This window comes from Somniosus microcephalus, chromosome 20 (genome assembly GCF_052327205.1).
Source record: "Somniosus microcephalus isolate GS21.2 chromosome 20, FLI_Smic_1.0, whole genome shotgun sequence".
In the NCBI taxonomy this organism is placed as follows: Eukaryota; Metazoa; Chordata; class Chondrichthyes; order Squaliformes; family Somniosidae; genus Somniosus; species Somniosus microcephalus.
In genome coordinates, this window is record NC_141006.1 from 8,435,081 (window position 1) to 8,459,955 (window position 24,875).

Consider the following 24,875-nt stretch of genomic DNA (forward strand, 5'->3'; position numbering starts at 1 on the left):
CCAGTCTGTGGGTCTGAGCCAGTCTGTGGGTCCGAGCCAGTCAGTGGGTCTGAGCCAGTCTGTGGGTTCGAGCCGGTCAGTGGGTTCCAAGCCAGTCTGTGGGTTCGAGCCAGTCTGTGGGTCTGAGCCAGTCAGTGGGTCCGAGCCAGTCTGTGGGTCCGAGCCAGCCTGTGCGTCTGAGCCAGTCAGTGGGTCCGAGCCAGTCAGTGGGTCCGAGTCAATCAGTGGGCCCGAGCCAGTCAGTGGGTCCGAGCCAGTCAGTGGGTCCGAGCCGGTCAGTGGGCCCGAGCCGGTCAGTGGGTCCGAGCCGGTCAGTGGGCCCAAGCCAGTCAGTGGGTTTGAGCCAGTCAGTGGGCCTGAGCTAGTCAAGGTTCGAGTCAGTCAGTGGGTCCGAGCCAGTCAGTGGGCCGGAGCCAGCCAGTGGGCCCGAGCCAGTCAGTGGGCCCGAGCCAGTCAGTGGGCCCGAGCCAGTCAGTGGGTCTGAGCCAGTCAGTGGGCCCGAGCCTGTCAGTGGGTTGGAGCCAGTCAGTGGGTCCGAGCCGGTCAGTAGGTTTGAGCCAGTCAGTGGGTTCGAGCCAGTCAGTGGGTTTGAGTCAGTCAGTGGGTTTGAGCCAGTCTGTGGGTTCGAGTCAGTCAGTGCGCCCGAGCCAGTCAGTGGGTCTGAGCCAGTCAGTGGGACCGAGCCGGTCAGTGGGTCCGAGCCGGTCAGTGGGTCCGAGCCGGTCAGTGGGTCCGAGCCAGACTGTGTGTCTGAGCCGGTCAGTGGGTCTGAGCCAGTCAGTGGGTCCGAGCCGGTCAGTGGGTCCGAGCCAGACAGTGGGTTCGAGCCAGTCTATGGGTTTGAGTCAGTCAGTGGGTTTGAGCCAGTCTGTGAGTTCGAGGCAGTCTGTGGGCCTGAACCGGTCAGTGGGCCCGAGCCAGTCAGTGGGCCCGAGCCAGTCAGTGGGTTCGAGTCAATCTGTGGGTTCGAGCCGCTCAGTGGGTTCGAGTCAATCTGTGGGTCCGAGCCAGTCAGTGGGTTCAAGTCAGTCAGTGGGCCCGAGCCAGTCAGTGGGTCCGAGCCAGTCTGTGGGTTCGAGACAGTCTGTGGGTTCGAGACAGTCTGTGGGTTCGAGACAGTCTGTGGGCCGGAGCCAGTCAGCTGGTCCGAGCCGGTCAGTGGGTCTGAGCCAGTCTGTGGGCCGGAGCCAGTCAGTGGGCCTGAGCCAGTCTGTGGGTTCGAGCCAGTCTGTGAGTTCGAGACAGTCTGTGGGTTCGAGACAGTCTGTGGGTTCGAGCCAGTCTGTGAGTCTGAGCCAGTCTGTGGGTCTGAGCCAGTCTGTGGGTCCGAGCCAGTCAGTGGGTCTGAGCCAGTCTGTGGGTTCGAGCCGGTCAGTGGGTTCCAAGCCAGTCTGTGGGTTGGAGCCAGTCTGTGGGTCTGAGCCAGTCAGTGGGTCCGAGCCAGTCTGTGGGTCCGAGCCAGCCTGTGCGTCTGAGCCAGTCAGTGGGTCCGAGCCAGTCAGTGGGTCCGAGTCAATCAGTGGGTCCGAGCCAGTCAGTGGGTCCGAGCCAGTCAGTGGGTCCGAGCTGGTCAGTGTGCCCGAGCCGGTCAGTGGGTCCGAGCCGGTCAGTGGGCCCAAGCCAGTCAGTGGGTTTGAGCCAGTCAGTGGGCCTGAGCTAGTCAAGGTTCGAGTCAGTCAGTGGGTCCGAGCCAGTCAGTGGGCCGGAGCCAGCCAGTGGGCCCGAGCCAGTCAGTGGGCCCGAGCCAGTCAGTGGGTCTGAGCCAGTCAGTGGGCCCGAGCCTGTCAGTGGGTTTGAGCCAGTCAGTGGGTCCGAGCCGGTCAGTAGGTTTGAGCCAGTCAGTGGGTTCGAGTCAGTCAGTGGGTTTGAGTCAGTCAGTGGGTTTGAGCCAGTCTGTGGGTTCGAGTCAGTCAGTGCGCCCGAGCCAGTCAGTGGGTCTGAGCCAGTCAGTGGGACCGAGCCGGTCAGTGGGTCCGAGCCGGTCAGTGGGTCCGAGCCGGTCAGTGGGTCCGAGCCAGACTGTGTGTCTGAGCCGGTCAGTGGGTCTGAGCCAGTCAGTGGGTCCGAGCCGGTCAGTGGGTCCGAGCCAGACAGTGGGTTCGAGCCAGTCTATGGGTTTGAGTCAGTCAGTGGGTTTGAGCCAGTCTGTGAGTTCGAGGCAGTCTGTGGGCCTGAACCGGTCAGTGGGCCCGAGCCGGTCAGTGGGTCCGAGCCGGTCAGTGGGCCCAAGCCAGTCAGTGGGTTTGAGCCAGTCAGTGGGCCTGAGCTAGTCAAGGTTCGAGTCAGTCAGTGGGTCCGAGCCAGTCAGTGGGTCTGAGCCAGTCTGTGGGTTCGAGCCGGTCAGTGGGTTCCAAGCCAGTCTGTGGGTTCGAGCCAGTCTGTGGGTTTGAGCCAGTCTGTGGGTCTGAGCCAGTCAGTGGGTCCGAGCCAGTCTGTGGGTCCGAGCCAGTCTGTGCGTCTGAGCCAGTCAGTGGGTCCGAGCCAGTCAGTGGGTCCGAGCCAATCAGTGGGTCCGAGCCAGTCAGTGGGTCCGAGCCGGTCAGTGGGTCCGAGCCGGTCAGTGGGCCCGAGCCGGTCAGTGGGTCCGAGCCAGTCAGTGGGCCCAAGCCAGTCAGTGGGTTTGAGCCAGTCAGTGGGCCTGAGCTAGTCAAGGTTCGAGTCAGTCAGTGGGTCCGAGCCAGTCAGTGGGCCGGAGCCAGCCAGTGGGCCCGAGCCAGTCAGTGGGCCCGAGCCAGTCAGTGGGCCCGAGCCAGTCAGTGGGTCTGAGCCAGTCAGTGGGCCCGAGCCTGTCAGTGGGTTTGAGCCAGTCAGTGGGTCCGAGCCGGTCAGTAGGCTTGAGCCAGTCAGTGGGTTCGAGTCAGTCAGTGGGTTTGAGTCAGTCTGTTGGTTTGAGCCAGTCTGTGGGTTCGAGTCAGTCAGTGCGCCCGAGCCAGTCAGTGGGTCTGAGCCAGTCAGTGGGACCGAGCCGGTCAATGGGTTTGAGTCAGTCCGTGGGCCCGAGCCGGTCAGTGGGTCTGAGCCAGTCAGTGGGTCTTGGCCAGTCAGTGGGACCGAGCCGGTCAATGGGTCTTGGCCAGTCAGTGGGACCGAGCCGGTCAATGGGTTTGAGTCAGTCCGTGGGCCCGAGCCGGTCAGTGGGTCTGAGCCAGTCAGTGGGTCTTGGCCAGTCAGTGCGCCCGAGCCAGTCAGTGGGTCTTGGCCAGTCAGTGGGACCGAGCCGGTCAATGGGTTTGAGTCAGTCCGTGGGCCTGAGACAGTCTGTGGGTCTGAGCAGATCCAGTGATGGATTCCCCCCATCCCCCACCACACCCCCATTTCCATTTCTCACATTGACTGTCCTTATCGGATATCCTGTCAGAGCCAAGTTGCCAAATAACAACTTGCATTTATATAGCGCCTTCAACATAGTAAAATGTGCCAAGGTGCTTCATTGGAGCGTAATTGGACAACATTTGATGCCAAGCCAAATAAGGAGACGGTGTCAGCAGTGGCTCAGTGGTTAACACGCTCACTCCGAGTCAGAAGGTTGTGTGTAAAGTCCCACTCCAGAGACTTGAGCACAAAAATCTAGGCTGGCACTCCAGTGCAGCGCTGAGGGAGTGCTGCACTGTCGGAGGTGCCGTCTTTTGGATGTGACATTAAACCGAAGCCCCGTCTGCTCTCTCAGGTGGACGTAAAAAGATCCCATGGCACTATTTCGAAGAAGAGCAGTGGAGTTATCCCCGGTATCCTGGCCAATATTTATCTCTCAATCAACATCACTAAAACAGATGATCTGGTCATTATCACAGTTCTGTTTGTGGGAGCTTGCTGTGCGCAAATTGGTAGCCACGTTTCCTACATTACAACAGTGACTACACTTCAAAAGCACTTCATTGGCTGTAAAGCGTTTTGGGACGTCCTGAGATGGTGAAAGGCGCTATATAAATGCAAGTCTGTCTTTCTCTATTAGGACAGGTGACCAAATGCTTGGTCTAAGAGGCAGGGTTTCAGGAAAGACGAAGGAGGATAGAGAGGCGGAGAGGTTTAGGCAGGGAATTCCAGAGCTCAGGGCCTAGGCAACAGTAGGCACAGCCAGCAATGGTGGAGCGATTATAATCAGGGATGTTCAAGAGGGTAGAATTAGAGGAGCGCAGATATCTCGGAGGGGGGGCTGGTGGAGGTTGTGGGGCTGAAGGAGATTACAGAGATAGGGAGGGGCGAGGCCATGGGTGGATTTGAAAACAAGGATGAAAGCCGAGTGAGACACCTTCATCGCTTCAGCCTGGACTGCAAACTAACCCAGGCCCCAGAGGTGAAAGGGCAGTGCACCTATCCCTGCTCTATAAAATGGTTTACGGGCCCTCAGCTGGGGAAGAGTGCAAGGAGCTCAATCACGTACCTGAATATTGTACGAAAGCCTCATGTGAGTTCTCAGGGCAACCAGACCTCCAGGCACCAACCCGAGGCAGCAATTCTCTCCATATTTATGAGCTAAAAAACAGCCCAGAATGTTGGGGCAGAAAGAACCAAGGAGGCCTGTGGGAAGAAACGTTCCTCACTGAGCAACAGACACTTTTCAAGCCTTTTATTTTCTTTCCCTGTCTCCAGATTCAGCGACTATCACAGGCCCTTCCCCACATGCCTCTGTCAGGGGGCGGGGGAGGACATTCCTCTACCTGGGAGTAAGTCAGTGATAAGAGTGTCCACAGGAGTGTGTCAGTGTTTACACAGGATCCACAGGAGTGTGTCAGTGTTTACACAGGATCCACAGGAGTGTGTCAGTGTTTACACAGGATCCACAGGAGTGTGTCAGTGTTTACACAGGATCCACAGGAGTGTGTTAGTGTTTACACAGGATCCACAGGAGTGTGTCAGTGTTTACACAGGATCCACAGGAGTGTGTTAGTGTTTACACAGGATCCACAGGAGTGTGTCAGTGTTTACACAGGATCCACAGGAGTGTGTTAGTGCTTACACAGGATCCACAGGAGTGTGTTAGTGTTTACACAGGATCCACAGGAGTGTGTTAGTGTTTACACAGGATCCACAGGAGTGTGTCAGTGTTTACACAGGATCCACAGGAGTGTGTTAGTGTTTACACAGGATCCACAGGAGTGTGTTAGTGTTTACACAGGATCCACAGGAGTGTGTCAGTGTTTACACAGGATCCACAGGAGTGTGTCAGTGTTTACACTGGATCCACAGGAGTGTGTCAGTGTTTACACAGGATCCACAGGAGTGTGTCAGTGTTTACATAGGATCCAGAGGAGAGTGTTAGTGTTTACACAGGATCCAGAGGAGTGTGCCAGTGTTTACACAGGATCCACAGGAGTGTGTCAGTGTTTACACAGGATCCAGAGGAGTGTGTCAGTGTTTACACTGGATCCACAGGAGTGTGTCAGTGTTTAAACAGGATCCACAGGAGTGTGTCAGTGTTTACACAGGATCCAGAGGAGTGTGTCAGTGTTTACACTGGATCCACAGGAGTGTGTCAGTGTTTACACAGGATCCACAGGAGTGTGTTAGTGTTTACACAGGATCCACAGGAGTGTGTCAGTATTTACACAGGATCCACAGGAGTGTGTCAGTATTTACACAGGATCCACAGGAGTGTGTCAGTGTTTACACTGGATCCACAGGAGTGTGTTAGTGTTTACACAGGATCCAGAGGAGTGTGTCAGTGTTTACACAGGATCCACAGGAGTGTGTTAGTGTTTACACAGGATCCACAGGAGTGTGTTAGTGTTTACACAGGATCCAGAGGAGTGTGTCAGTGTTTACACAGGATCCACAGGAGTGTGTCAGTGTTTACACAGGATCCACAGGAGTGTGTTAGTGTTTACACAGGATCCACAGGAGTGTGTCAGTGTTTACACTGGATCCACAGGAGTGTGTCAGTGTTTACACAGGATCCACAGGAGTGTGTCAGTGTTTACACAGGATCCACAGGAGTGTGTTAGTGTTTACACAGGATCCACAGGAGTGTGTCAGTGTTTACACAGGATCCACATGAGTGTGTCAGTGTTTACACAGGATCCACAGGAGTGTGTCAGTGTTTACACAGGATCCACAGGAGGGTGTCAGTGTTTACACAGGATCCACAGGAGTGTGTCAGTGTTTACACAGGATCCACAGGAGTGTGTCAGTGTTTACACAGGATCCACAGGAGTGTGTCAGTGTTTACACAGGATCCACAGGAGCGTGTCAGTGTTTACACAGGATCCACAGGAGAGTGTCACTGTTTACACAGGACCCACAGGAGTGTGTTAGTGTTTAAACAGGATCCACAGGAGTGTGTCAGTGTTTACACAGGATCCACAGGAGTGTGTTAGTGTTTACACAGGATCCACAGGAGTGTGTCAGTGTTTACACAGGATACACAGGAGTGTGTTAGTGTTTACACAGGATCCACAGGAGTGTGTTAGTGTTTACACAGGATCCACAGGAGTGTGTTAGTATTTACAAAGGATCCACAGGAGTGTGTTAGTGTTTACACAGGATCCACAGGAGTGTGTTAGTGTTTACACAGGATCCACAGGAGAGTGTGTGTACACTGGATCCACAGGAGTGTGTTAGTGTTTACACAGGATCCACAGGAGTGTGTTAGTGTTGACACAGGATCCACAGGAGTGTGTCAGTGTTTACACAGGATCCACAGGAGTGTGTCAGTGTTTACACAGGATCCACAGGAGTGTGTCAGTGTTTACACAGGATCCACAGGAGTGTGTCAGTGTTTACACAGGATCCACAGGAGTGTGTCAGTGTTTACACAGGATCCACAGGAGTGTGTCAGTGTTTACACAGGATCCACAGGAGTGTGTCAGTGTTTACAAAGGATCCACAGGAGTGTGTTAGTGTTTACACAGGATCCACAGGAGTGTGTTAGTGTTTACACAGGATCCACAGGTGTGTGTTAGTGTTTACACAGGATCCACAGGAGTGTGTTAGTGTTTACACAGGATGCACAGGAGTGTGTTAGTGTTTACACAGGATCCACAGGAGTGTGTTAGTGTTTAGACAGGATCCACAGGAGTGTGTCAGTGTTTACACAGGATCCACAGGATTGTGTTAGTGATTACACAGGATCCACAGACGTGTGTCAGTGTTTACAGAGGATCCACAGGAGTGTGTTAGTGTTTACACAGGATCCACAGGAGTGTGTTAGTGTTTACACAGGATCCACAGGAGTGTGTGAGTGTTTACACAGGATCCACAGGAGTGTGTCAGTGTTGACAGAGGATCCACAGGAGTGTGTGAGTGTTTACACAGGACCCACAGGAGTGTGTTAGTGTTCACACAGGATCCACAGGAGTGTGTCAGTGTTTACAGAGGATCCACAGGAGTGTGTTAGTGTTTACACAGGATCCACAGCAGTGTGTCAGTGTTTACACAGGATCCACAGGAGTGTGTTAGTGTGTACACAGGATCCACAGGAGTGTGTTACTGTTTACAGAGGATCCACAGGAGTGTGTCAGTGTTTACACAGGATCCACAGGAGTGTGTTAGTGTTTACACAGGATCCACAGGAGTGTGTCAGCGTTTACACAGGATCCACAGGAGTGTGTTCGTGTTTACACAGTATCCACAGGAGTGTGTCAGTGTTTACACAGAATCCACAGGAGTGTGTTAGCGTTTACAGAGGATCCAGAGGAGTGTGTCAGTGTTTACACAGGATCCACAGGAGTGTGTTAGTGTTTGCACAGGATCCACAGGAGTGTGTTAGTGTTTACACAGGATCCACAGGAGTGTGTTAGTGTTTACACAGGATCCACAGGAGTGTGTCAGTGTTTACACAGGATCCACAGGAGTGTGTTAGTGTTTACACAGGATCCACAGCAGTGTGTTAGTGTTTACACAGGATCCACAGGAGTGTGTTAGTGTTTACACAGGATCCACAGGAGTGTGTTAGTGTTTACACAGGACCCACAGGAGTGTGTTAGTGTTTACACAGGATCCACAGGAGTGTGTCAGTGTTTACAGAGGTTCCACAGGAGTGTGTTAGTGTTTACACAGGATCCACAGGAGTGTGTTAGTGTTTACACAGGATCCACAGGAGTGTGTCAGTGTTTACACAGGATCCACAGGGGTGTGTTAGTGTTTACACAGGATCCACAGGAGTGTGTTAGTGTTTACACAGGATCCACAGGAGTGTGTCAGTGTTTACACAGGATCCACAGGAGTGTGTCAGTGTTTACACAGGATCCACAGGAGTGTGTCAGTGTTTACACAGGATCCACAGGAGTGTGTCAGTGTTTACACAGGATCCACAGGGGTGTGTTAGTGTTTACACAGGATCCACAGGAGTGTGTTAGTGTTTACACAGGATCCACAGGAGTGTGTCAGTGTTTACACAGGATCCACAGGAGTGTGTCAGTGTTTACACAGGATCCACAGGAGTGTGTCAGTGTTTACACAGGATCCACAGGAGTGTGTCAGTGTTTACACAGGATCCACAGGAGTGTGTCAGTGTTTACACAGGATCCACAGGAGTGTGTCAGTGTTTACAAAGGATCCACAGGAGTGTGTTAGTGTTTACACAGGATCCACAGGAGTGTGTTAGTGTTTACACAGGATCCACAGGAGTGTGTTAGTGTTTACACAGGATCCACAGGAGTGTGTTAGTGTTTACACAGGATGCACAGGAGTGTGTTAGTGTTTACACAGGGTCCACAGGAGTGTGTTAGTGTTTAGACAGGATCCACAGGAGTGTGTCAGTGTTTACACAGGATCCACAGGATTGTGTTAGTGATTACACAGGATCCACAGACGTGTGTCAGTGTTTACAGAGGATCCACAGGAGTGTGTTAGTGTTTACACAGGATCCACAGGAGTGTGTTAGTGTTTACACAGGATCCACAGGAGTGTGTGAGTGTTTACACAGGATCCACAGGAGTGTGTCAGTGTTGACAGAGGATCCACAGGAGTGTGTGAGTGTTTACACAGGACCCACAGGAGTGTGTTAGTGTTCACACAGGATCCACAGGAGTGTGTCAGTGTTTACAGAGGATCCACAGGAGTGTGTTAGTGTTTACACAGGATCCACAGCAGTGTGTCAGTGTTTACACAGGATCCACAGGAGTGTGTTAGTGTGTACACAGGATCCACAGGAGTGTGTTACTGTTTACAGAGGATCCACAGGAGTGTGTCAGTGTTTACACAGGATCCACAGGAGTGTGTTAGTGTTTACACAGGATCCACAGGAGTGTGTCAGCGTTTACACAGGATCCACAGGAGTGTGTTCGTGTTTACACAGTATCCACAGGAGTGTGTCAGTGTTTACACAGAATCCACAGGAGTGTGTTAGCGTTTACAGAGGATCCAGAGGAGTGTGTCAGTGTTTACACAGGATCCACAGGAGTGTGTTAGTGTTTGCACAGGATCCACAGGAGTGTGTTAGTGTTTACACAGGATCCACAGGAGTGTGTTAGTGTTTACACAGGATCCACAGAAGTGTGTCAGTGTTTACACAGGATCCACAGGAGTGTGTTAGTGTTTACACAGGATCCACAGCAGTGTGTTAGTGTTTACACAGGATCCACAGGAGTGTGTTAGTGTTTACACAGGATCCACAGGAGTGTGTTAGTGTTTACACAGGACCCACAGGAGTGTGTTAGTGTTTACACAGGATCCACAGGAGTGTGTCAGTGTTTACAAAGGTTCCACAGGAGTGTGTTAGTGTTTACACAGGATCCACAGGAGTGTGTTAGTGTTTACACAGGATCCACAGGAGTGTGTCAGTGTTTACACAGGATCCACAGGGGTGTGTTAGTGTTTACACAGGATCCACAGGAGTGTGTTAGTGTTTACACAGGATCCACAGGTGTGTGTAAATGTTTACACAGGATCCACAGGAGTGTGTTAGTGTTTACAGAGGATCCACAGGAGTGTGTTAGTATTTACACAGGATCCACAGGAGTGTGTCAGTGTTTACACAGGATCCACAGGAGTGTGTTAGTGTTTACACAGGATCCACAGGAGAGTGTGTTTACACAGGATCCACAGGAGAGTGTTAGTGTTTACACAGGATCCACAGGAGTGTGTTAGTGTTTACACAGGATCCACAGGAGTGTGTCAGTGTTTACACAGGATCCACAGGAGTGTGCCAGTGTTTACACAGGATCCACAGGAGTGTATCAGTGTTTACACAGGATCCACAGGAGTGTGTTAGTGTTTACACAGGATCCACAGGAGTGTGTAAGTGTTTACACAGGATCCACAGGAGTGTGTCAGTGTTTACACAGGATCCACAGGAGTGTGTCAGTGTTTACACAGGATCCACAGGAGTGTGTCAGTGTTTACACAGGATTCACAGGAGTGTGTCACTGTTTACACAGGACCCACAGGAGTGTGTTAGTGTTAACACAGGATCCACAGGAGTGTGTCAGTGTTTACAGAGGTTCCACAGGAGTGTGTTAGTGTTTACACAGGATCCACAGGAGTGTGTTAGTGTTTACACAGGATCCACAGGAGTGTGTCAGTGTTTACACAGGATCCACAGGAGTGTGTTAGTGTTTACACAGGAGTGTGTTAGTGTTTACACAGGATCCACAGGAGTGTGTTAGTATTTACACAGGATCCACAGGAGTGTGTTAGTGCTTACACAGGATCCACAGGAGTGTGTTTGTGTTTACACAGGATCCACAGGAGAGTGTGTGTACACAGGATCCACAGGAGTGTGTTAGTGTTTACACAGGATCCACAGGAGTGCGTTAGTGTTTACACAGGATCCACAGGAGTGTGTCAGTGTTTCCACAGGATCCACAGGAGTGTGTCAGTGTTTACACAGAATCCACAGGAGTGTGTCAGTGTTTACACAGGATCCACAGGCGTGTGTCAGTGTTTACAGAGGATCCACAGGAGTGTGTTAGTGTTTACACAGGATCCACAGGAGTGTGTTAGTGTTTACACAGGATCCACAGGAGTGTGTTAGTGTTTACACAGGATGCACAGGAGTGTGTCAGTGTTTATAGAGGATCCACAGGAGTGTGTTAGTGTTTACACAGGATCCACAGGAGTGTGTTAGTGTTTACACAGGATCCACAGGAGTGTGTCAGTGTTTACACAGGATCCACAGGAGTGTGTTAGTGTTTACACAGGATCCACAGGAGTGTGTTAGTGTTTACACAGGATCCACAGGAGTGTGTCAGTGTTTACAGAGGATCCACAGGAGTGTGTTAGTGTTTACACAGGATCCACAGCAGTGTGTCAGTGTTTACACAGGATCCACAGGAGTGTGTTAGTGTGTACACAGGATCCACAGGAGTGTGTTACTGTTTACAGAGGATCCACAGGAGTGTGTCAGTGTTTACACAGGATCCACAGGAGTGTGTTAGTGTTTACACAGGCTCCACAGGAGTGTGTCAGCGTTTACACAGGATCCACAGGAGTGTGTTCGTGTTTACACAGGATCCACAGGAGTGTGTTAGTGTTTACACAGGATCCACAGGAGTGTGTTAGTGTTTACACAGGATCCACAGGAGTGTGTCAGTGTTTACACTGGATCCACAGGAGTGTGTTAGTGTTTACATAGGATCCACAGGAGTGTGTCAGTGTTTCCAGAGGATCCACAGGAGTGTGTCAGTGTTTACACAGGATCCACAGGAGTGTGTTAGTGTTTACACAGGATCCACAGGAGTGTGCCAGTGTTTACAGAGGATCTACAGGAGTGTGTCAGTGTTTACACAGGATCCACAAGAGTGTGTTAGTGTTTACACAGGATCCACAGGAGTGTGTCAGTGTTTGCACAGAATCCACAGGAGTGTGTTAGCGTTTACAGAGGATCCAGAGGAGTGTGTCAGTGTTTACACAGGATCCACAGGAGTGTGTTAGTGTTTACACAGGATCCACAGGAGTGTGTTAGTGTTTACACAGGATCCACAGGAGTGTGTTAGTGTTTACACAGGATCCACAGGAGTGTGTCAGTGTTTACACAGGATCCACAGGAGTGTGTTAGTGTTTACACAGGATCCACAGGAGTGTGTCAGTGTTAACACAGGATCCACAGGGGTGTGTTAGTGTTTACACAGGATCCACAGGAGTGTGTTAGTGTTTACACAGGATCCACAGGTGTGTGTCAATGTTTACACAGGATCCACAGGAGTGTGTCAGTGTTGACAGAGGATCCACAGGATTGTGTTAGTGATTACACAGGATCCACAGGAGTGTGTTAGTGTTTACACAGGATCCACAGGAGTGTGTCAGCGTTTACACAGGATCCACAGGAGTGTGTTCGTGTTTACACAGTATCCACAGGAGTGTGTCAGTGTTTACACAGAATCCACAGGAGTGTGTTAGCGTTTACAGAGGATCCAGAGGAGTGTGTCAGTGTTTACACAGGATCCACAGGAGTGTGTTAGTGTTTGCACAGGATCCACAGGAGTGTGTTAGTGTTTACACAGGATCCACAGGAGTGTGTTAGTGTTTACACAGGATCCACAGGAGTGTGTCAGTGTTTACACAGGATCCACAGGAGTGTGTTAGTGTTTACACAGGATCCACAGCAGTGTGTTAGTGTTTACACAGGATCCACAGGAGTGTGTTAGTGTTTACACAGGATCCACAGGAGTGTGTTAGTGTTTACACAGGACCCACAGGAGTGTGTTAGTGTTTACACAGGATCCACAGGAGTGTGTCAGTGTTTACAGAGGTTCCACAGGAGTGTGTTAGTGTTTACACAGGATCCACAGGAGTGTGTTAGTGTTTACACAGGATCCACAGGAGTGTGTCAGTGTTTACACAGGATCCACAGGGGTGTGTTAGTGTTTACACAGGATCCACAGGAGTGTGTTAGTGTTTACACAGGATCCACAGGAGTGTGTCAGTGTTTACACAGGATCCACAGGAGTGTGTCAGTGTTTACACAGGATCCACAGGAGTGTGTCAGTGTTTACACAGGATCCACAGGAGTGTGTCAGTGTTTACACAGGATCCACAGGGGTGTGTTAGTGTTTACACAGGATCCACAGGAGTGTGTTAGTGTTTACACAGGATCCACAGGAGTGTGTCAGTGTTTACACAGGATCCACAGGAGTGTGTCAGTGTTTACACAGGATCCACAGGAGTGTGTCAGTGTTTACACAGGATCCACAGGAGTGTGTCAGTGTTTACACAGGATCCACAGGAGTGTGTCAGTGTTTACACAGGATCCACAGGAGTGTGTCAGTGTTTACAAAGGATCCACAGGAGTGTGTTAGTGTTTACACAGGATCCACAGGAGTGTGTTAGTGTTTACACAGGATCCACAGGAGTGTGTTAGTGTTTACACAGGATCCACAGGAGTGTGTTAGTGTTTACACAGGATGCACAGGAGTGTGTTAGTGTTTACACAGGGTCCACAGGAGTGTGTTAGTGTTTAGACAGGATCCACAGGAGTGTGTTAGTGTTTACACAGGATGCACAGGAGTGTGTTAGTGTTTACACAGGGTCCACAGGAGTGTGTCAGTGTTTACACAGGATCCACAGGATTGTGTTAGTGATTACACAGGATCCACAGACGTGTGTCAGTGTTTACAGAGGATCCACAGGAGTGTGTTAGTGTTTACACAGGATCCACAGGAGTGTGTTAGTGTTTACACAGGATCCACAGGAGTGTGTGAGTGTTTACACAGGATCCACAGGAGTGTGTCAGTGTTGACAGAGGATCCACAGGAGTGTGTGAGTGTTTACACAGGACCCACAGGAGTGTGTTAGTGTTCACACAGGATCCACAGGAGTGTGTCAGTGTTTACAGAGGATCCACAGGAGTGTGTTAGTGTTTACACAGGATCCACAGCAGTGTGTCAGTGTTTACACAGGATCCACAGGAGTGTGTTAGTGTGTACACAGGATCCACAGGAGTGTGTTACTGTTTACAGAGGATCCACAGGAGTGTGTCAGTGTTTACACAGGATCCACAGGAGTGTGTTAGTGTTTACACAGGATCCACAGGAGTGTGTCAGCGTTTACACAGGATCCACAGGAGTGTGTTCGTGTTTACACAGTATCCACAGGAGTGTGTCAGTGTTTACACAGAATCCACAGGAGTGTGTTAGCGTTTACAGAGGATCCAGAGGAGTGTGTCAGTGTTTACACAGGATCCACAGGAGTGTGTTAGTGTTTGCACAGGATCCACAGGAGTGTGTTAGTGTTTACACAGGATCCACAGGAGTGTGTTAGTGTTTACACAGGATCCACAGAAGTGTGTCAGTGTTTACACAGGATCCACAGGAGTGTGTTAGTGTTTACACAGGATCCACAGCAGTGTGTTAGTGTTTACACAGGATCCACAGGAGTGTGTTAGTGTTTACACAGGATCCACAGGAGTGTGTTAGTGTTTACACAGGACCCACAGGAGTGTGTTAGTGTTTACACAGGATCCACAGGAGTGTGTCAGTGTTTACAAAGGTTCCACAGGAGTGTGTTAGTGTTTACACAGGATCCACAGGAGTGTGTTAGTGTTTACACAGGATCCACAGGAGTGTGTCAGTGTTTACACAGGATCCACAGGGGTGTGTTAGTGTTTACACAGGATCCACAGGAGTGTGTTAGTGTTTACACAGGATCCACAGGTGTGTGTAAATGTTTACACAGGATCCACAGGAGTGTGTTAGTGTTTACAGAGGATCCACAGGAGTGTGTTAGTATTTACACAGGATCCACAGGAGTGTGTCAGTGTTTACACAGGATCCACAGGAGTGTGTTAGTGTTTACACAGGATCCACAGGAGAGTGTGTTTACACAGGATCCACAGGAGAGTGTTAGTGTTTACACAGGATCCACAGGAGTGTGTTAGTGTTTACACAGGATCCACAGGAGTGTGTCAGTGTTTACACAGGATCCACAGGAGTGTGCCAGTGTTTACACAGGATCCACAGGAGTGTATCAGTGTTTACACAGGATCCACAGGAGTGTGTTAGTGTTTACACAGGATCCACAGGAGTGTGTAAGTGTTTACACAGGATCCACAGGAGTGTGTCAGTGTTTACACAGGATCCACAGGAGTGTGTCAGTGTTTACACAGGATCCACAGGAGTGTGTCAGTGTTTACACAGGATTCACAGGAGTGTGTCACTGTTTACACAGGACCCACAGGAGTGTGTTAGTGTTAACACAGGATCCACAGGAGTGTGTCAGTGTTTACAGAGGTTCCACAGGAGTGTGTTAGTGTTTACACAGGATCCACAGGAGTGTGTTAGTGTTTACACAGGATCCACAGGAGTGTGTCAGTGTTTACACAGGATCCACAGGAGTGTGTTAGTGTTTACACAGGAGTGTGTTAGTGTTTACACAGGATCCACAGGAGTGTGTTAGTATTTACACAGGATCCACAGGAGTGTGTTAGTGCTTACACAGGATCCACAGGAGTGTGTTTGTGTTTACACAGGATCCACAGGAGAGTGTGTGTACACAGGATCCACAGGAGTGTGTTAGTGTTTACACAGGATCCACAGGAGTGCGTTAGTGTTTACACAGGATCCACAGGAGTGTGTCAGTGTTTCCACAGGATCCACAGGAGTGTGTCAGTGTTTACACAGAATCCACAGGAGTGTGTCAGTGTTTACACAGGATCCACAGGCGTGTGTCAGTGTTTACAGAGGATCCACAGGAGTGTGTTAGTGTTTACACAGGATCCACAGGAGTGTGTTAGTGTTTACACAGGATCCACAGGAGTGTGTTAGTGTTTACACAGGATGCACAGGAGTGTGTCAGTGTTTATAGAGGATCCACAGGAGTGTGTTAGTGTTTACACAGGATCCACAGGAGTGTGTTAGTGTTTACACAGGATCCACAGGAGTGTGTCAGTGTTTACACAGGATCCACAGGAGTGTGTTAGTGTTTACACAGGATCCACAGGAGTGTGTTAGTGTTTACACAGGATCCACAGGAGTGTGTCAGTGTTTACAGAGGATCCACAGGAGTGTGTTAGTGTTTACACAGGATCCACAGCAGTGTGTCAGTGTTTACACAGGATCCACAGGAGTGTGTTAGTGTGTACACAGGATCCACAGGAGTGTGTTACTGTTTACAGAGGATCCACAGGAGTGTGTCAGTGTTTACACAGGATCCACAGGAGTGTGTTAGTGTTTACACAGGCTCCACAGGAGTGTGTCAGCGTTTACACAGGATCCACAGGAGTGTGTTCGTGTTTACACAGGATCCACAGGAGTGTGTTAGTGTTTACACAGGATCCACAGGAGTGTGTTAGTGTTTACACAGGATCCACAGGAGTGTGTCAGTGTTTACACTGGATCCACAGGAGTGTGTTAGTGTTTACATAGGATCCACAGGAGTGTGTCAGTGTTTCCAGAGGATCCACAGGAGTGTGTCAGTGTTTACACAGGATCCACAGGAGTGTGTTAGTGTTTACACAGGATCCACAGGAGTGTGCCAGTGTTTACAGAGGATCTACAGGAGTGTGTCAGTGTTTACACAGGATCCACAAGAGTGTGTTAGTGTTTACACAGGATCCACAGGAGTGTGTCAGTGTTTGCACAGAATCCACAGGAGTGTGTTAGCGTTTACAGAGGATCCAGAGGAGTGTGTCAGTGTTTACACAGGATCCACAGGAGTGTGTTAGTGTTTACACAGGATCCACAGGAGTGTGTTAGTGTTTACACAGGATCCACAGGAGTGTGTTAGTGTTTACACAGGATCCACAGGAGTGTGTCAGTGTTTACACAGGATCCACAGGAGTGTGTTAGTGTTTACACAGGATCCACAGGAGTGTGTCAGTGTTAACACAGGATCCACAGGGGTGTGTTAGTGTTTACACAGGATCCACAGGAGTGTGTTAGTGTTTACACAGGATCCACAGGTGTGTGTCAATGTTTACACAGGATCCACAGGAGTGTGTTAGTGTTTACAGAGGATCCACAGGAGTGTGTTAGTATTTACACAGGATCCACAGGAGTGTGTCAGTGTTTACACAGGATCCACAGGAGAGTGTGTTTACACTGGATCCACAGGAGAGTGTTAGTGTTTACACAGGATCCACAGGAGTGTGTTAGTGTTTACACAGGATCCACAGGAGTGTGTCAGTGTCTACACAGGATCCACAGGAGTGTGTCAGTGTTTACACAGGATCCACAGGAGTGTATCAGTGTTTACACAGGATCCACAGGAGTGTGTTTGTGTTTACACAGGATTCACTGGAGTGTGTTAGTGTTTACACAGCATCCTCAGGAGTGTGTTAGTGTTTATACAGGATCCACAGGAGTGTGTTAGTGTTTACACAGGATCCACGGGAGTGTGTTAGTGTTTACACAGGATCCACAGTAGTGTGTTAGTGTTTACACAGGATCCACGGGAGTGTGTTAGTGTTTAGACAGGATCCACAGGACTGTGTCAGTGTTTACACAGGATCCACAGGAGTGTGTTAGTGTTTACACAGGATCCACAGGAGTGTGTTATTGATTACACAGGATCCACAGGAGTGTGTTAGTGTTTACACAGGATCCGCAGGAGTGTGTTAGTGTTTACACAGAATCCACAGGAGTGTGTTAGTGTTTACACAGGATCCACAGGTGTGTGTAAATGTTTACACAGGATCCACAGGAGTGTGTTAGTGTTTACAGAGGATCCACAGGAGTGTGTTAGTATTTACACAGGATCCACAGGAGTGTGTCAGTGTTTACACAGGATCCACAGGAGTGTGTTAGTGTTTACACAGGATCCACAGGAGAGTGTGTTTACACAGGATCCACAGGAGAGTGTTAGTGTTTACACAGGATCCACAGGAGTGTGTTAGTGTTTACACAGGATCCACAGGAGTGTGTCAGTGTTTACACAGGATCCACAGGAGTGTGCCAGTGTTTACACAGGATCCACAGGAGTGTATCAGTGTTTACACAGGATCCACAGGAGTGTGTTAGTGTTTACACAGAATCCACAGGAGTGTGTAAGTGTTTACACAGGATCCACAGGAGTGTGTCAGTGTTTACACAGGATCCACAGGAGTGTGTCAGTGTTTACACAGGATCCACAGGAGTGTGTCAGTGTTTACACAGGATTCACAGGAGTGTGTCACTGTTTACACAGGACCCACAGGAGTGTGTTAGTGTTAACACAGGATCCACAGGAGTGTGTCAGTGTTTACAGAGGTTCCACAGGAGTGTGTTAGTGTTTACACAGGATCCACAGGAGTGTGTTAGTGTTTACACAGGATCCACAGGAGTGTGTCAGTGTTTACACAGGATCCACAGGAGTGTGTTAGTGTTTACACAGGAGTGTGTTAGTGTTTACACAGGATCCACAGGAGTGTGTTAGTATTTACACAGGATCCACAGGAGTGTGTTAGTGTTTACACAGGATCCACAGGAGTGTGTTTGTGTTTACACAGGATCCACAGGAGAGTGTGTGTACACAGGATCCACAGGAGTGTGTTAGTGTTTACACAGGATCCACAGGAGTGCGTTAGTGTTTACACAGGATCCACAGGAGTGTGTCAGTGTTTCCACAGGATCCACAGGAGTGTGTCAGTGTTTACACAGAATCCACAGGAGTGTGTCAGTGTTTACACAGGATCCACAGGAGTGTGTCAGTGTTTACACAGGATCCACAGGAGTGTGTCAGTGTTTACACAGGATCCACAGGAGTGTGTTAGTGTTTACAAAGGATCCACAGGAGTGTGTTAGTGTTTACACAGGATCCACAGGAGTGTGTTAGTGTTTACACAGGATCCACAGGAGTGTGTTAGTGTTTACACAGGATCCACAGGAGTGTGTTAGTGTTTACACAGGATGCACAGGAGTGTGTTAGTGTTTACACAGGATCCACAGGAGTGTGTTAGTGTTTAGACAGGATCCACAGGAGTGTGTCAGTGTTTACACAGGATCCACAGGATTGTGTTAGTGATTACACAGGATCCACAGGCGTGTGTCAGTGTTTACAGAGGATCCACAGGAGTGTGTTAGTGTTTACACAGGATCCACAGGAGTGTGTTAGTGTTTACACAGGATCCACAGGAGTGTGTTAGTGTTTACACAGGATGCACAGGAGTGTGTCAGTGTTTACAGAGGATCCACAGGAGTGTGTTAGTGTTTACACAGGATCCACAGGAGTGTGTTAGTGTTTACACAGGATCCACAGGAGTGTGTCAGTGTTTACACAGGATCCACAGGAGTGTGTTAGTGTTTACACAGGATCCACAGGAGTGTGTTAGTGTTTACACAGGATCCACAGGAGTGTGTCAGTGTTTACAGGGGATCCACAGGAGTGTGATAGTGTTTACACAGGATCCACAGCAGTGTGTCAGTGTTTACACAGGATCCACAGGAGTGTGTTAGTGTGTACACAGGATCCACAGGATTGTGTTACTGTTTACAGAGGATCCACAGGAGTGTGTCAGTGTTTACACAGGATCCACAGGAGTGTGTTAGTGTTTACACAGGCTCCACAGGAGTGTGTCAGCGTTTACACAGGATCCACAGGAGTGTGTTCGTGTTTACACAGGATCCACAGGAGTGTGTTAGTGTTTACACAGGATCCACAGGAGTGTGTTAGTGTTTATACAGGATCCACAGGAGTGTGTCAGTGTTTACACTGGATCCACAGGAGTGTGTTAGTGTTTACATAGGATCCACAGGAGTGTGTCAGTGTTTCCAGAGGATCCACAGGAGTGTGTCAGTGTTTACACAGGATCCACAGGAGTGTGTTAGTGTTTACACAGGATCCACAGGAGTGTGCCAGTGTTTACAGAGGATCTACAGGAGTGTGTCAGTGTTTACACAGGATCCACAAGAGTGTGTTAGTGTTTACACAGGATCCACAGGAGTGTGTCAGTGTTTACACAGAATCCACAGGAGTGTGTTAGCGTTTACAGAGGATCCAGAGGAGTGTGTCAGTGTTTACACAGGATCCACAGGAGTGTGTTAGTGTTTACACAGGATCCACAGGAGTGTGTTAGTGTTTACACAGGATCCACAGGAGTGTGTTAGTGTTTACACAGGATCCACAGGAGTGTGTCAGTGTTTACACAGGATCCACAGGAGTGTGTTAGTGTTTACACAGGATCCACAGGAGTGTGTCACTGTTAACACAGGATCCACAGGGGTGTGTTAGTGTTTACACAGGATCCACAGGAGTGTGTTAGTGTTTACACAGGATACACAGGTGTGTGTCAATGTTTACACAGGATCCACAGGAGTGTGTTAGTGTTTACAGAGGCTCCACAGGAGTGTGTTAGTATTTACACAGGATCCACAGGAGTGTGTCAGTGTTTACACAGGATCCACAGGTGAGTGTGTTTACACAGGATCCACAGGAGAGTGTTAGTGTTTACACAGGATCCACAGGAGTGTGTTAGTGTTTACACAGGATCCACAGGAGTGTGTCAGTGTTTACACAGGATCCACAGGAGTGTGTCAGTGTTTACACAGGATCCACAGGAGTGTATCAGTGTTTACACAGGATCCACAGGAGTGTGTTTGTGTTTACACAGGATTCACTGGAGTGTGTTAGTGTTTACACAGCATCCTCAGGAGTGTGTTAGTGTTTATACAGGATCCACAGGAGTGTGTTAGTGTTTACACAGGATCCACGGGAGTGTGTTAGTGTTTACACAGGATCCACAGTAGTGTGTTAGTGTTTACACAGGATCCACGGGAGTGTGTTAGTGTTTAGACAGGATCCACAGGACTGTGTCAGTGTTTACACAGGATCCACAGGAGTGTGTTAGTGTTTACACAGGATCCACAGGAGTGTGTTATTGATTACACAGGATCCACAGGAGTGTGTTAGTGTTTACACAGGATCCACAGGAGTGTGTTAGTGTTTACACAGGATCCACAGGAGTGTGTTAGTGTTTACACAGGATCCACAGGAGTGTGTTAGTGTTTACACAGGATCCACAGGAGTGTGTTAGCGTTTACAGAGGATCCAGAGGAGTGTGTCAGTGTTTACACAGGATCCACAGGAGTGTGTTAGTGTTTACACAGGATCCACAGGAGTGTGTTAGTGTTTACACAGGATCCACAGGAGTGTGTTAGTGTTTACACAGGATCCACAGGAGTGTGTCAGTGTTTACACAGGATCCACAGGAGTGTGTTAGTGTTTACACAGGATCCACAGGAGTGTGTTAGTGTTTACACAGGATCCACAGGAGTGTGTCAGTGTTTACACAGGATCCACAGGAGTGTGTCAGTGTTTACACAGGATCCACAGGAGTGTGTTAGTGTTTACACAGGATCCACAGGAGTGTGTCAGTGTTTACACAGGATCCACAGGGGTGTGTTAGTGTTTACACAGGATCCACAGGAGTGTGTTAGTGTTTACACAGGATCCACAGGTGTGTGTCAATGTTTACACAGGATCCACAGGAGTGTGTTAGTGTTTACAGAGGATCCACAGGAGTGTGTTAGTATTTACACAGGATCCACAGGAGTGTGTCAGTGTTTACACAGGATCCACAGGAGAGTGTGTTTACACAGGATCCACAGGAGAGTGTTAGTGTTTATGCAGGATCCACAGGAGTGTGTTAGTGTTTACACAGGATCCACAGGAGTGTGTCAGTGTTTACACAGGATCCACAGGAGTGTGTCAGTGTTTACACAGGATCCACAGGAGTGTATCAGTGTTCACACAGGATCCACAGGAGTGTGTTTGTGTTTACACAGGATTCACTGGAGTTTGTTAGTGTTTACACAGGATCCACAGGAGTGTATCAGTGTTCACACAGGATCCACAGGAGTGTGTTAGTGTTTACACAGCATCCTCAGGAGTGTGTTAGTGTTTACACAGGATCCACAGGAGTGTGTTAGTGTTTACACACTATCCACGGGAGTGTGTTAGTGTTTACACAGGATCCACAGGAGTGTGTTAGTGTTTACACAGGATCCACGGGAGTGTGTTAGTGTTTAGACAGGATCCACAGGAGTGTGTCAGTGTTTACACAGGATCCACAGGAGTGTGTTTGTGTTTACACAGGATCCACAGGAGTGTGTTATTGATTACACAGGATCCACAGGAGTGTGTTAGTGTTTACACAGGATCCACAGAAGTGTGTTAGTGTTTACACAGGATCCACAGGAGTGTGTTAGTGATTACACAGGATCCACAGGAGTGTGTTAGTGTTTACACAGGATCCACAGGAGTGTGTTAGTGTTTACACAGGATCCACAGAAGTGTGTTAGTGTTTACACAGGATCCACAGGAGTGTGTTAGTGTTTACACAGGATCCACAGGAGTGTGTTAGTGTTTACACAGGATCCACAGGAGTGTGTTAGTGTTTACACAGGATCCACAGGAGTGTGTTAGTGTTTACACAGGATCCACAGGAGTGTGTTAGTGTTTACACAGGATCCACAGGAGTGTGTTAGTGTTTACAGTGGATCCACAGGAGTGTGTTAGTGTTTACACAGGATCCACAGGAGTGTGTTAGTGTTTACACAGGATCCACAGGAGTGTGTTAGTGTTTACACAGGATCCACAGGAGTGTGTTAGTGTTTGCACAGGATCCACAGGAGTGTGTTAGTGTGTACACAGGATCCACAGGAGTGTGTTACTGTTTACAGAGGATCCACAGGAGTGTGTCAGTGTTTACACAGGATCCACAGGAGTGTGTCAGTGTTTACACAGAATCCACAGGATTGTGTTAGTGTTTACACAGGATCCACAGGAGTGTGTTAGTGTTTGCACAGGATCCACAGGTGTGTGTCAGTGTTTACACAGGATCCACAGGAGTGTGTTAGTGTTTACACAGGATCCACAGGAGTGTGTTAGTGTTTGCACAGGATCCACAGGAGTGTGTTAGTGTTTACACAGGATCCACAGGAGTGTGTCAGTGTTTACACAGCATCCACAGGAGTGTGTTAGTGTTAACACAGGATCCACAGGAGTGTGTCAGTGTTTACAGAGGTTCCACAGGAGTGTGTTAGTGTTTACACAGGATCCGCAGGAGTGTGTTAGTGTTTACACAGGATCCACAGGAGTGTGTCAGTGTTTACACAGGATCCACAGGAGTGTGTTAGTGTTTACACAGGAGTGTGTTAGTGTTTACACAGGATCCACAGGAGTGTGTTAGTATTTACACAGGATCCACAGGAGTGTGTTAGTGTTTACACAGGATCCACAGGAGTGTGTTAGTGTTTACACAGGATCCACAGGAGAGTGTGTGTACACAGGATCCACAGGAGTGTGTTAGTGTTTACACAGGATCCACAGGAGTGTGTTAGTGTTTACACAGGATCCACAGGAGTGTGTTAGTGTTTACACAGGATGCACAGGAGTGTGTCAGTGTTTACAGAGGATCCACAGGAGTGTGTTAGTGTTTACACAGGATCCACAGGAGTGTGTTAGTGTTTACACAGGATCCACAGGAGTGTGTCAGTGTTTACACAGGATCCACAGGAGTGTGTTAGTGTTTACACAGGATCCACAGGAGTGTGTTAGTGTTTACACAGGATCCACAGGAGTGTGTCAGTGTTTACAGAGGATCCACAGGAGTGTGTTAGTGTTTACACAGGATCCACAGCAGTGTGTCAGTGTTTACACAGGATCCACAGGAGTGTGTTAGTGTGTACACAGGATCCACAGGATTGTGTTACTGTTTACAGAGGATCCACAGGAGTGTGTCAGTGTTTACACAGGATCCACAGGAGTGTGTTAGTGTTTACACAGGCTCCACAGGAGTGTGTCAGCGTTTACACAGGATCCACAGGAGTGTGTTCGTGTTTACACAGGATCCACAGGAGTGTGTTAGTGTTTACACAGGATCCACAGGAGTGTGTTAGTGTTTACACAGGATCCACAGGAGTGTGTCAGTGTTTACACTGGATCCACAGGAGTGTGTTAGTGTTTACATAGGATCCACAGGAGTGTGTCAGTGTTTCCAGAGGATCCACAGGAGTGTGTCAGTGTTTACACAGGATCCACAGGAGTGTGTTAGTGTTTACACAGGATCCACAGGAGTGTGCCAGTGTTTACAGAGGATCTACAGGAGTGTGTCAGTGTTTACACAGGATCCACAAGAGTGTGTTAGTGTTTACACAGGATCCACAGGAGTGTGTCAGTGTTTACACAGAATCCACAGGAGTGTGTTAGCGTTTACAGAGGATCCAGAGGAGTGTGTCAGTGTTTACACAGGATCCACAGGAGTGTGTTAGTGTTTACACAGGATCCACAGGAGTGTGTTAGTGTTTACACAGGATCCACAGGAGTGTGTTAGTGTTTACACAGGATCCACAGGAGTGTGTCAGTGTTTACACAGGATCCACAGGAGTGTGTTAGTGTTTACACAGGATCCACAGGAGTGTGTCAGTGTTAACACAGGATCCACAGGGGTGCGTCAATGTTTACACAGGATCCACAGGAGTGTGTTAGTGTTTACAGAGGCTCCGCAGGAGTGTGTTAGTATTTACACAGGATCCACAGGAGTGTGTCAGTGTTTACACAGGATCCACAGGAGAGTGTGTTTACACAGGATCCACAGGAGAGTGTTAGTGTTTACACAGGATCCACAGGAGTGTGTTAGTGTTTACACAGGATCCACAGGAGTGTGTCAGTGTTTACACAGGATCCACAGGAGTGTGTCAGTGTTTACACAGGATCCACAGGAGTGTATCAGTGTTTACACAGGATCCACAGGAGTGTGTTTGTGTTTACACAGGATTCACTGGAATGTGTTAGTGTTTACACAGCATCCTCAGGAGTGTGTTAGTGTTTATACAGGATCCACAGGAGTGTGTTAGTGTTTACACAGGATCCACGGGAGTGTGTTAGTGTTTACACAGGATCCACAGTAGTGTGTTAGTGTTTACACAGGATCCACGGGAGTGTGTTAGTGTTTAGACAGGATCCACAGGACTGTGTCAGTGTTTACACAGGATCCACAGGAGTGTGTTAGTGTTTACACAGGATCCACAGGAGTGTGTTATTGATTACACAGGATCCACAGGAGTGTGTTAGTGTTTACACAGGAT

General features: G+C 49.0%; 1 protein-coding gene across 1 annotated transcript in view; it reads right to left on the reverse strand.

Annotated features, from left to right (window-relative positions):
• LOC147103042 (cornifelin-like) overlaps window positions 1-24,875 on the reverse strand; it is a 109,487-nt gene that overhangs the window by 45,921 nt on the left and 38,691 nt on the right. Inside the window, exon 3 of the mRNA XM_085962315.1 lies at window positions 4,382-4,518. Within this exon, the coding sequence (XP_085818441.1) occupies window positions 4,382-4,518 (137 nt within the window). The remainder of the gene's footprint in view (window positions 1-4,381; window positions 4,519-24,875) is intronic.